General features: G+C 31.5%; 1 protein-coding gene across 1 annotated transcript; it reads right to left on the bottom strand.

Moving 5' to 3' along the window:
- Nucleotides 1-360: 360 nt before the first annotated feature.
- LOC143072362 (ras-like protein rasD) lies at nt 361-11,987 on the bottom strand. The gene is made up of 5 exons (XM_076247254.1): nt 11,797-11,987; nt 8,783-8,839; nt 7,203-7,276; nt 3,603-3,794; nt 361-1,740 (listed from the first exon to the last, which is right to left on the bottom strand). The coding sequence occupies exons 1-5, from the start codon at nt 11,882-11,884 to the stop codon at nt 1,510-1,512; spliced, it is 642 nt and encodes a 213-aa protein (XP_076103369.1). The 5' UTR covers nt 11,885-11,987; the 3' UTR covers nt 361-1,509.
- Nucleotides 11,988-13,359: the final 1,372 nt, after the last annotated feature.

Below are 13,359 nucleotides of genomic sequence, written 5' to 3'. Positions count from 1 at the left end.
TAACAAAAAAAAGTATAACCAACATCACATAGATTTCATGTAATTGGGAACCCAATGAAAGTTTACCACAGATTGACCTGATATTTACAATGTACCAATTACCTATTCTATTTATTTAGCAGATAATGTTTTAACTCAGGTAGATTAATCAATGAGTGATAGATTTCTTTTAGAAAAATTAAAGGTCCCAGTAAATAAAGTAAAAAGAGAACAATAGTTGTTGTATTTGTTCAATGGGACAAATGAACTGCCAAAAGTTTAAATTGATACGTAACTATCAGGTGAATCTGTGGTAAACTTTTTTTGGGTTCGCAATAATTTGTAAGTACATGTAGAATAATTTTGTCATTCAGAAATTAGTTTAATGTGTATGTGGCCTTTTATTCCTTGTATGACGAGTTAACATTTGAAATGACTCATCCATATAATTAACTCTGTGACACAGCATGTGTTAGAGTAAAGCAGAAACTGTTTACCCTTCTAATGATCACCACAAAATCTGTATGAATTCATATTACTCAATCATTCATCCTTCTGTACATGATGTAGTCCTTTTTCCTTGACTTATTTTTGTGCTTGCCCAAGATGTTTTTTTGCCATTTTTATTATAAATATAGTTAATTCAAGACATAAAACGAAGCCTGAATTCATTTCTTTCTATTTAACATGTAAGTGGTGGTAGAATTTACATGTAAAGCACAGATGGAAAGATCAGTCTCCCATTTTGTATTATCATCTTTTATCCTTTTTCTTTTTTGTCTAAAAGTTGTTGTTCTGTACATTTATAAAACTAGGAGTAAAGTGCCACATCAGTCAGTCAGGGGTGCTACTTGTACAAGTAATTTTTTATTTACTTGAAGAAGTAAAAAAAAAAATGTACACATATAAGTAAATTATAATGTTTGAATAATCTCCCCCTAATTTAAAAAAAAATCACTTGTGTAAGTAAATTTTTCTTACAATCCCACAAAAATTCTTAAGTTTTGAGATATAAAATCATGCCTTTAATGACTTTTTCCCAGGTTAGCTCATAATTTTTTATTAGAGTTCAATGTTTCATCTCATTAGTTCTACAAAGAAACTGATTGCGCAAAGATCTAAAGTATTTGCAAAGACATCTGCAAAGGGCAGACAATTTAAAAATCTATAGATCAAAGAAGTCCTAAGAATTCAAGAAAAAAAAGATAGGACGACTTTTTTACTTTACAAGTAAAATAATCTGAATGTCTAAGGGACATAACTAAGCCAATATTTTTTTTTACTATACAAGTAAATAAAATTCACTAGTATAAGTACATGTATCCTACAAATTAACTTACATGTTTATATTTTTTTTACTTATTACTTGTACCCTGACTGTCAGTTAGTAAGGTCAATAAGTAAGTTTTAGTTAAAATAAGACTGACATTAAATGAGCAATCTATTGAGTAACTACCCTTTTTGATATGAAGTACATGTATATATTATAACCTTCTTGTATAAATGCATAAGACTTATTATTGAAGATGACTATGATTGACGGGTCTGTTTGAATGGGTTTAACTTTTTGATGAATGTTCTTAGTCCTTTCCCACGTCTGTGCTCTTTTGGTTTGTCATCAGAATTTTCCCTCTCTACATTTCTAATCTCTCTTATAAGTGAAAGAAATATGTCATCTACACACTGTCTTGTAACTGCTGAAGTTTCATAAAATGGACACTTAAATTGATGAGATAAAGCAATCCCTTCATCTGGTGTAACCTATTTAAAAAGAATAGCATTTTATTGGTATTTTATTAGTTGTTTTATTGGTATAAAAATCAATTTTGTTATCAGTAAATTTAATGCAAACTAAATATTACTTGTATGTTATATACATTTACACATTCATGGATCTACAATCTGTCGATACCTGTATCTTGACATTACACAAGGTCATGTTTTTCTCTGACTGTTTATGGCGTCTTTATATGAAATCCATTGGATGTTGGATGTGTATGGATTGATAATTTAGTCTTAGATGCATGATTTTTTTATTAGTTGTTAGAGGCTTTTTAACTAGCTGTCAGTTAACTGCGAGTACTCTCAGATCTGTACCTAGTGTCTTTTTGTTGTTGAGATGTACAAGTACCCAACCATGTCCACTTGAATTTTTATCCATCTTATGAGTTAAGCCTTTTTCAACTGATTTTTTTTATAGTTTGTTCTTATGTTGTACTGTTATACCACTGTCACAGGTTAGGGGGGAGGGGGGGATCCAACTAACATTTTTAACCCAGCCACATTCTGTATGTATGTGACTGTCCTAAGTCAGGAACCTGTATTTCAGTGGTTGTCATTTGTTTATGTGTTACATATTTGTTTTTCGTCCATTTTTTGTACATAAATTAGGCCGTTAGTTTTCTTGTTTTACATTAGCATTTCAGGGCCATTTATAGCTGACTACACGGTATGGGCTCTGCTCATTGTTGAAGGCTATACAGTGACCTATAGTTGTTAATTTCCGTGTCATTGGCAATCATATCACATCTCTTTTTTTATATGTTTAAAATTAAAATGGCTATATTTAACATATAAACTTTGCAAAACATTCAGTCAATGGACCATGACTGAAGGTGCAGAACCAAATAACATCCATGGAAATGAAAAATGCCAATGCTTATAAAACTGCATACCAAATACCATTGACTTATCATAAGTCCTTCCTTTATTACAAAGCTAATCACAAACTTAAGCTACAAAATTCTGTAAAACATTTAAAGTCATAAGACCGTGATGAAAAGGAGGGGCCATATAATCTCCATAGAAATGATATGTGCTAATACTAATACATCTGCATACAAATTATCATCAATCACCACAAATGGTTCCTCTTGGTTAATCACAAACTAATACATGTTAACTGAACAAAAGTTCAAAGTCAATAGAACCTTACTGAAAGGACAGGACCAATTATTTCCATGCAAATGAGATGTGTAAATGCTACTACATCTGCATACAATATTATTGACCTAACAAATGGTTCCCCTCAAACTGACCTATTAAAGTTAAAGTCGATAGACCATGACTGAGGTGATTGGCAAGATCAGAAAATCTCAATAGAAATGAGATGTGTCAATGCTTACACAACTGCATACATGTACTTAATATCATTGACCTACCACTAATGGTTCCAATAAAACTGACCACATCACATGTACACTGAGCAAAGTTTTAAAGTCAATAGACCATGACCGAGGAGGCCAGGCTATATGATACCCATGGAAATTAGATGTGTAAATGCTTATATAACTGCATACCAAATATCATTGATCTACCGCTAATGGTTCCTCTTAAACTGACCTAATAACAAACTAATACATGTACACTTAGCAAAATTTGACCATGACTTAGGGGCGGGGCAAATTAATCTCCAAGGAAATGAGATATTATGCAAATGCTACTACAAATGCATACTAAATATCATTGACCTGACACTGGTGCTTCCCCATAAACTGACCTAAACATAAACTAATACATTGTTGAAGCAGCCAAAATTGGCAACAGGATGCCTAAAATTGCTTTCTCGACTTCATCTACTGTTTCGCATTCGTATAAAAATGTCCTATCTCAAATTATTTTACCTTTCTTTTTTCGTGAAGATCACATTTATTTCCGACTAGAATAACTGGTATATCATCTCTACATCTGACTTGATTGATCAGTTTCTTATAAGTTAACATTTCATCATAACTTCTCCTATCAGTAATAGAGTAACATAATATAAAACCTTCTCCTTTTCTCATATACTGTTCCCTCATTGTGTTAAATTCAGGCTGAAAAAGACAATACTGTCAATCAAAAAAATCTTTTAAAAGTCAAATAATCTGCTGAAAAACATGACATGACCCCTTACACTCATCAGTATTTTTACATTTGTTTGTTGAGTACTTTCACTGTTCTCCCTAGCACATGTACATGAAAACACCATGGCATGGTTCAAAATTCAAACAAAAAAAGCTTTTTTAAAGTTTCAAAAAATAAATACATGAAGTTGACCTGTGAAATGTCATGTGTAGATTTTAACAGTGTTAAGGAATCCTGATCTGCTGGTCAACAATAGATTCATCTAGGTTGCAACCATTTCAATAAATCAAAAATACTCTTGATATCTTTTTCCAACAAATACTTCGGAATAACCTTTTTTTACCTTTACATTATCACCAAATGTAGTTCCTGCGCAGACATATGCAATAAAAATGTTATGCCATATTTTTCTGGTAAAAGTTCACTGTTTAAATTATTTGTACTGGAGAAGAAAGTTATCTAATAAAAGTTTTGGTTATAAATTCACATGTTGTCAGTATTAGATTTTATTTTACTTTTAAGGCTGAAACTTGAGAGATTCATAAGACATTGAGTTTGATATCATATGACCCTGTTTACACTTGTAAGAAATTGAATCCCTCTGTATTTGAATCATTCTTAAAAAGATCAGTTCGTGTTTACATTGCACAAGCAGCAAGATCGATCAAGATCTTATTTAATCCAGTGCGTTTACACTTCGACATAAAAAGAACCGATCTGACCTTATTACCTTATATTTTGTAAACAAATAATCATAAAAGCAGAATAATAAAGGACATTCTGCATCTTGCACACATTGCAAAATGATGTAGAAAATAGTTTGCTCATTGGGATTTCGTATGGATTTATTAATTATTATTTCGGTTCATACATCAAAAGTCATTAAACAAAGACATGTGTGTATACTATCGCTAAAAACGAACTGTCAATGGGTTTGAAGATGAGGATTTGCAGCAAAGAAATAGAACTTATTGATTTAGAAGATAATTCTAAAAAAGCGCAATCTATGTTTACTTCTTTTATTTATTCCATCCATCATTTTGAAACACATGTGTTTTTGCCACCAAACATGGGCAGATTTATTTTTAAATGTAAATGGACCATAATTTGCTATTGGGCTCATTTCCTATAACGATAGAAAAGTGATAAAAATGTGTATTACTGTAAGAAAAGTTGTAACTACATCTAAAGATGCCTTTATTTTTATCAACATACAAGTGTATGCTACTCTTCCCTAGAAAAAAAATTGAAATTAACAAATTTCAAAGATTATACGACCGTATTTTTGTGTCGTTTCTCGCGTTACTTTTCGCTTCCGAAGTGCATAACGCTGACTGATTTATAGATAATCGTCACCGGCAAATTCGTAACTTTTGCTTTCAAATAATAAAGAACATCGACCAATAAGAATAGTCAGAAGAAAATGCCGAGAACTATAAGTATTTCTGTAGCAGGTGTAAGAACACTAGCGTTACTTTGGTTTCCGATTTCGTAACGCAAATTTTAGATGATGTAATCTGCTTTGTTGTAATAGAATTCTTTATAACAATATGCAAATATGAACTCTCGCGAGATGTTCAAACAGGTAAATCAGAGATGATTTACATTCTAGTTTTATTCTTCGTAATAATTAAGTTAGAAAATGACGTTATCGTTATGCGTTACATTTCACACGAAAAAGAAGTCCAGTTATTTCCTTTTTTTTATTAAAATTGTTTTTGTCGTTAAGTTCTAATCATTTGCGGCCGTCATACGTGAAACATGTGACTAACATGTGATCACGCCCTTACGGCCAGATATATGAAATACTAGGTCTAAACATTGTTTTTGTTTCCAACGGGATGTTAGCAAACATAATCTGTAGACTTGTTTCGTCTTGTTTAAAAAAGGAAAATACAATTTTCAAAGAGATTGCCCTGGGGGTCTATTATTTTTCCTATGTGCATAATGTTACATAAGATCTTGTGTGAAAATAAATGCCCAATGACTTGACAAAATCGATTTCAGATTTGACAGACGTTATAACACACTTCGTTTCCGGATAACGATGTAAAGGGTCCTTGGAAAATTCAATCGACATTACGTCTCTTATCATTGTGCCGATGCTCTTTGGATTGATTTTGCTTCAGCAGTAAATATTACTGGATATTTTAGGTGAATAAAGATAATTTAATAAAAAATACATGTTAATATACCGTTACACTTGGAATGTACAAAGTTGGTATCTTTGTCACAATTTTTAATTAATTTTTTTTATTCATGTTCTGCAAACACTTTTCAGAAACGCAATAAACTTGTCAAAGGAGAAGTAAACTTTTACCATGCATGACTTGAAAGGAAGTACTTTATTGATTTTAGCCCACTAAAGTAGGTTAAAATGTGGAAACCATGTAGATGGTGTACACAGTCACAAATATCACATGGTGCCTATTTTAAAGATTTTAATTCCAAGTTAAAAGTTTTTTTCTTTACTGGATTTAAAGAATTTTACATTGCCAATGATTTGGAATAAATTGTATATAACTGGAATTTCAAAACCAAATATAAATACATTTTTTTGGCTAAAACATCAAGATACAACGATTATGGTATCCTGTATCAATGAAGAAAATATGGAAATTTCTGAATAAATTGTACTAATTGTTTTCAAAACAAGCACAAATTTAGGAGTTTTATAATACTGTTACATTTAAGATGGATTTTAAGAAAAAGTATACTGTTCAGATTATTTTAAGCAGATTTTGCAATAAAATAAAACTAAAAAAATGCTTTCGGTTTCTTATGGTTTCCTGTCGCGTTTAAAAAAAACTTTAATTTAACATTGAAAATAGATTTTAAATATTAACATGAAGCAAGTAACACTAGTAATGGTGTTCATTTATGTCTTTTGAAATATATTGTGCAAAATAAAGAAAATAAAGATTGGTTTCCTGTTTGGTTTCCTGTCACGTAAACGGTGAATCAAAATGTATTAATTTTTTCTTGAAAAACTCAATTGTTCCATTAATACTATTCTAACACCAACACAACCCACAGAATAAAAGTTAAAGTTTTAGAACTTATAAAAAAGGATACACAAAGTAACCAGAGGCTGAATACCAAATTATGGTCCAAATACAACATTAACCTGAAAAGAGATTGATCGTGATCGATCTATTAGCCTTTACACTTATAGAAAGAGCAATTCAGATAAGATGGATCTTTTTAAAACCACCTCTGGAGGTAGACTTTTTTAGTCCAATTGAAGATCAATCTTGCTTGTTTACATAAGACCAAACATCGATCTTTTTAAGATCAATATCAGTAAAGATCGATCTTTTTTGCTAGTGTAAATGGGGTCTATAAAGTTATTATTAAAATTTTCAAAATGTAAAAACCTGTCCAGCCGTATCTAGAATATCCAACAGAGCTGGCTCTCCATCTATCCTGGCCTGTTTCTGATAGGAATCCTCTACAACAAAAAGGTATCAGTTCAATTTCCAGATTTAAGACCATTTCTATATATAGTTTGTTTTATATTCCAAAATACACTTCAATAAAAACACTAGATGAATGCAATATTTCTCAAGCTTTTTTTATACATTGTGTTACTGTGTAAATTAAAGAACCTTTGTAAGCATGCTCACATACCCCAAGCTCCACATTGTCACTGGACAAACAAAATTTCAAAAGTTTAAAGATACACAACAGCCCGGGTCGATTTTGCTTTTTCCACTGGCCCAACATGGACAGCCCACCCGTTCCCCCTCTACATGTAGCTACATGGGCCCACCCGTTCCCACTCTACATGTATAATCTTTTTTTTTTTTGTAAAAATATTGATTACAAATGCTTATCTGCTTTTTTCAACTGATTGTACTTGCCAGTCTTTTGATTAAACAAAAGAAATTGCATGCCCACTCCTATGGGTGGGCAAAATGAACAAGCTAGAAATTTTGCCCATGCGGTGCCAACTCCCACTGGGGACGGGTGAACAAAGCAAAATCCACCTGAGCTGTAATGTATAACTCTATAAGAGACAACTGATAAAAACTTTCTAGTCTACATGCACATCTACATAGTATGTACTTATAATCTACAAAGTTTCATGAAATTCTGTAATGTGGTTTCAGAGGAGTTACGATGACAAACTGTTGCAGTAGTATATTGAGGCCATTAAGTTAAAAGGGGCATAACTCCTAGAAAAAAAAGTTGAATCATAATTTCCTGTGGATATGCACATCTACATAGAATGTCCTTGTTGTCCACAAAGTTTCATGAAATTATGTTGTGTGACTTCAGATGAGTTGTGATGAAAAGAGTATCTAGGACTGACGGATGGACAGAATGGTCAAAATATTTATACAATTTGTACCAGACGCAACAGGTCGTTGTACAATCTCAATGAGACTAGACCTTTATAACAAATGTATTTCCTCTTACAGTGTATTTCTATTTCAAGTACTTTAGCCTAAAAACATGTACCATGTAAATTAGGTATTTTAATGTTTAAAGATACATTTCCTGTAAGAAACCATCATGAACTATTGTTTTTTTGTTAGATTTGTCGTTTTTTTCTTGTTACATATGTACATGTAGCATGTGAAATTCAACTAACCGCGATAAAGATGAGAAAATAAGACTTTTGTGATTTCTAATTATATAAACATGATGAATACAAATATTTTTTTATTCACTTTATCAGACCTGCCACCTTTCTTATTTTTGGGGGATATATATCCTCCATGAGAAGTGTTGAACTTGACTTGAATTTTGAAATTCATTACTATATAAACTGAACACCTTAAAAGAGGCATTCAAATTAGCTAAAAGGTTATTTAAGCACATGTATAATCATTCAAACAATATACTTAACACTTAAGACAATATAAGAAGAGCATTTGTTCCTCTTGAGCTTAAAATCCCCCATGGAAATTTTTAAAAGTTGGCAAGTGTGCTAAATATACTATGTATTTACCTATCGTTGGATCATGGTAGTCAAGAAATCTGTGGTATACAAACTGTATCACAAGAGCTGAAAGCAGAACAAAATTATTTTTTATCAAATATCTTGCATATATAAGACTCAACAAGGTGTTTGAATTTTTCTGAAAAAAAAAAATCATTTGCCAATCAACGTCTTTTGTATAGTTTGGGGAAGATGAAGATAAGCATGGTAAAATCACACATATTTTAATTTTTTTCCAATGTTTAGAATTCAATACGTTAAATTCTACATATATTGTACATAATCAATATAAATTATTTATGTCAAAGAAACATTATGTCATTAAGACAGCTAAAAGCTAGATGTATACATGGTATAGGTTGTGACTCCTTTTTATACTACTAAAACTCCACCACTTTTACTATAAAGCTTCGTAAAAACTTATATCTTAGAATGGATACACATTTTATATGCCCAGAGATTTTAAGAGTTTAAACTTATACTGAAATTCTGTACTGAGTCCTTTTCATTTTTTGTCTGCCACAGATTTCAATATGACTGCTATTTATGTATATTTATACTGGTAACATTCCCAAGGAAGTTATGCCTCTACTAGAATACATGTAGATGAAACAAAGAGATCATATCTGGGAAGCAGTTTAGACAAAATATCTATGAATACATTTGTATTATATATCTCCCAAAAGGAGGCATGGTTAATGTTTGTGAAACAGATGTATTTACAATGTGCATCCTTAACTGAGGCAATAGAAACTTGTGATCTGGACTGATGATATACAAAGTTTTTTTTTCATTTGATGCATGTAGCTGCAATACTAGGAGCTTTTGATAAATAAAATATGTATAGTTACAGAATGACTTATTGTGTATATGATCAGATGATGTATATCTATCTATCTGAGTAGGCTTTATTTGTAACACAGAAGGTTTTTTAATATGCTGTTTTAGGTGCATGTCAATAAGGAAACTTTTATCAATGATCCGGATTCAGGAAGATGAAACAATGATTTGTTCTATTTTTTTTTAATATCTTCTTTTGTCAAAACGTACAACTGTAGAGGTACAAATGTAACAGGTTAATAAAAAAAAATCAGATGATTGCTGTTTGAACATGTTGAAGTATTCTCAATATTATTTATAATATTACATGTAGTTTGATTGGGCATCATTTAAAATGGTTTTAATTATAACAATAAACCACTTGTTGTTTTACCCATTCTCATGTAGTCATGGTATTTTTTGTTTTTTTAATTTATTATCAAAATAAGTTAAAAGTCTCAGATTAAACAAAGGAGTCATTTTATCACAGATTAGGATAATAACAAATTAAATCATTGTCATTTAAATTTTTAAAAATTGTTGGTTTCTTTTTGCATTTTCTAGTGCACACTCTGAAATGTCTCGCTTTCTTTACTTATCATTGACAATATGTTGATACATTTAGTCCTAAATATAAAGCTTTACTACAACTTTCACATAAACTTTACATGATCCAAGAAAATGAGGTCAAGGTCATAAATACTAAACAAGTAATACAAACATTGACTAATGAACCATGTTATTAAAGTCAAGGTCAGATAAACCATGCCACACCGAATATACTAGACACATTGCTTATAGTATCTGAGATATGGACTTGATCACCAAAACTCAACCTTGTTCAATGATCCATGAAATGAAGTTGAGGTCAAGTGTAAACTGTCTGAAGGGCATGGAGACCTTGCAAGGTACATTTATGCACATACAAAATATAGTTATCCTATCACTTGTAATTATAAGAGAGAAATTAACTTTACAAAATAATCATAATTTTTTTTTCAAGTAGTCACTGAACCATGAAAATGAGGTCAAGGACAATGGACATGTTACAGACGGAAACTTCGTAACATGAGGCATCTATATATACAAAGTATGAAGCATCCTGGTCTTCCAATATAAAATATTAAGCTTTAAAGAAGTTAGCTAACGCCAACGCTGGATCACTATCCCTATGTCGAGTTTTCTGCGACAAAAATCACAGGCTCGACAACAAATTAAGCTGGCACCAATTTTGTAGTTTACTAGCAATGTACAATGGTCATGCAATTGAAGTTCAATCCTTGATTATATAATGTTCACTGTCATTTATGTTATTATGTTATTTTGTAATTTGGTATTGTTTATGAAACAGTTTTCATTGGAACTTATTATGGGTGACAAATACATTGAAGGTTAACATATTGAATGGGCAAAAATATCTTAAAAAAAAATATGAAATATAACAGTTTTACTATACATGTACATGCTATACCAGGTGCCAATATGACAATGATATTCATTATTGCCAGGTGTCAAAGTGACTTGAATTCATCTAGGACTAACTCTTCTTCCATGTCTTCCAAATACAGGAGTAGACGCCTATGTAGGAAGGTAAAACGTTAATAGTATACTTGGATTTATTTTTTCTATACAAGCTAGCCTGGTTTCCAACTCAGTAAAATTAAAATTATCCTTAGAGAAGTGGAAACAGCCTTTTTTGTAGTCCACATAATTATGTCGTCTGGCAAGGCTATTTTAATTTTTTTCTGGGACGCTGTAGGAAGACGTCCCAGACAAAAAATAAAATAGCCTTGCCAGACCTCCTAATTATTTGGACTACCTTTTTTGAATGTAAATTAACATGATCAAGGATTTGTATTACTATACAAATCCTTGACATAATTAACCCAAACTTTTGGTTAGTTTTCTCTGTAATTCAGCAATTATTGCAAACTAGGACTAATATATTGTAACTCTAATACAAATTAGTTCCAGTTGCAAACAGATATTAGAATGTTAGAATTTTTCACCAATTTGTAGTAGACTTAAATCATCATTTATTTGTGAAAACTAAAAAATAAACACAAGGCTGAAAAATGGTCACAGAAAAATATTTAAAATATTTCACATTCCAAACCGTGTCACGTGTGAATCAGTGTCAACTGTCATGGGAAATTACATTTACAATGATAATTAGTTTTAAAGTTTGTCATCTGGTTCCTTACCACTTTTCCCGATTCCACCATCGCCTAAAATGACAATTTTATATTCCCTCGGTTTAGAATTGTCACCGTGGTGATTACTTGAATTCATATTTCCATTTTACTTGTCCTTATAGTTTACATTTTCTATGTTATGCTCCGTTTCCTTATTAAATATATTTATACCCAAAATATACAATCTATAAATAGTAACTTTTATCTTCTTAAGGTGCGTGTTCGGTGATTGGTTGAAAGTTTGTTTGACGTCCAGACATGCTTTATTTCGACACTAAATTTATATGATTCTTTCGGCCATTTTCTTCAGATTTCCGTACTGAGTCACAACTTTGACTATTACTTGGCATTGCATCCGCGACTTATGTGCAATTAAAAAGAAGTATTTTTTCAGTATTAGAGTGGGGCGCTCATATTCGCCGTGGACACAATTTCGCCGTTTTATGATTTTGAGGTGTAAAAACTTCAAAGGATGGTTGAAATGGAAGAAATATGCCGTTAAATTATATTTTTATAACAAATATGATTATTTTTGAAAAAGAGACTAAATTTCGGCACTTACGACAAAGGACCGAAAAACGGACAACGATTTTCAGCCAATTTCCTGAATGAAAAAAACGATTTCAAAGAAGCATTCCTTAGTAATTCTTTGACTGATTGCCCTAAATTTGAGTTTTTTACACCTTTCAAATGTCTGCTATTCGTCTATAATGAAATTTATTTGATAAATATTGTTTAAAGCTGCAGTTATTTGGTTTTAAATAGATATGTAAAAACGGCGAATATGTGTCCCCCGTTGACAAACAAATAGGAAATTTCATACACCCTTTAGTCCAACTTTTCAAATGATTTAACTCAAAACAAACACGTTTTCAAGCTAAGAATATTTTGCATTTGAAGTTATCTTCATATAGAAATATCTGTATACTTCAAAAACATAAAGACCTTAACATAAACTGAAGAAAACATGGAAAGATATGGCGAAAATGATCACCCCACTCTATTACGTAAAATTAGTGAACAGAAAGAAATAAATATATTCCAGTTATTTTTTTTAATATTTTTTGTGGATAATCCGATTGTTATATCCTGTGTATATTTATATATGCCGCGGCAGTGTTTAGAATATTTGTGAAACAGCAGATATAAAAATCTGCTCTTTGAAATCGTCAAACGTTGAACAAATGATCATTGATGATGACAGTAAGACATCAAAAGATCATTGTCGGATAAAAAACTTAATTAAAATAGTTTGGGGGTGGGGGTAAAATTGCTGCAAGTTTTGTTTATCGGAGAGTTTATCCAACATGAAGAGCCGTGGTGCAGTGGTTAGTTCATCGGATTACTAACACAAATTTTCCTGGTTCGATTCCCGTCTGGGATGAAAATAAAGTTCAGGGACTGAATTTTCGGCTCTCCCTTGACACCATTTGCGAGTATGGTCTTGAGGAAACAATGATAGTCCGTCGGAAGGAGACGATAAATGGCTGACCCGTGTTAAGAGAGAGCCATATCTCTTGCACGTTAAAGACACCCTTGTAGATTTCGAAAAAGAGTAGGCTAATACCGCTA

Source organism: Mytilus galloprovincialis, chromosome 4 (genome assembly GCF_965363235.1).
Source record: "Mytilus galloprovincialis chromosome 4, xbMytGall1.hap1.1, whole genome shotgun sequence".
NCBI lineage: Eukaryota > Metazoa > Mollusca > Bivalvia > Mytilida > Mytilidae > Mytilus > Mytilus galloprovincialis.
This window is presented reverse-complemented; position numbering and strand designations above follow the sequence as displayed.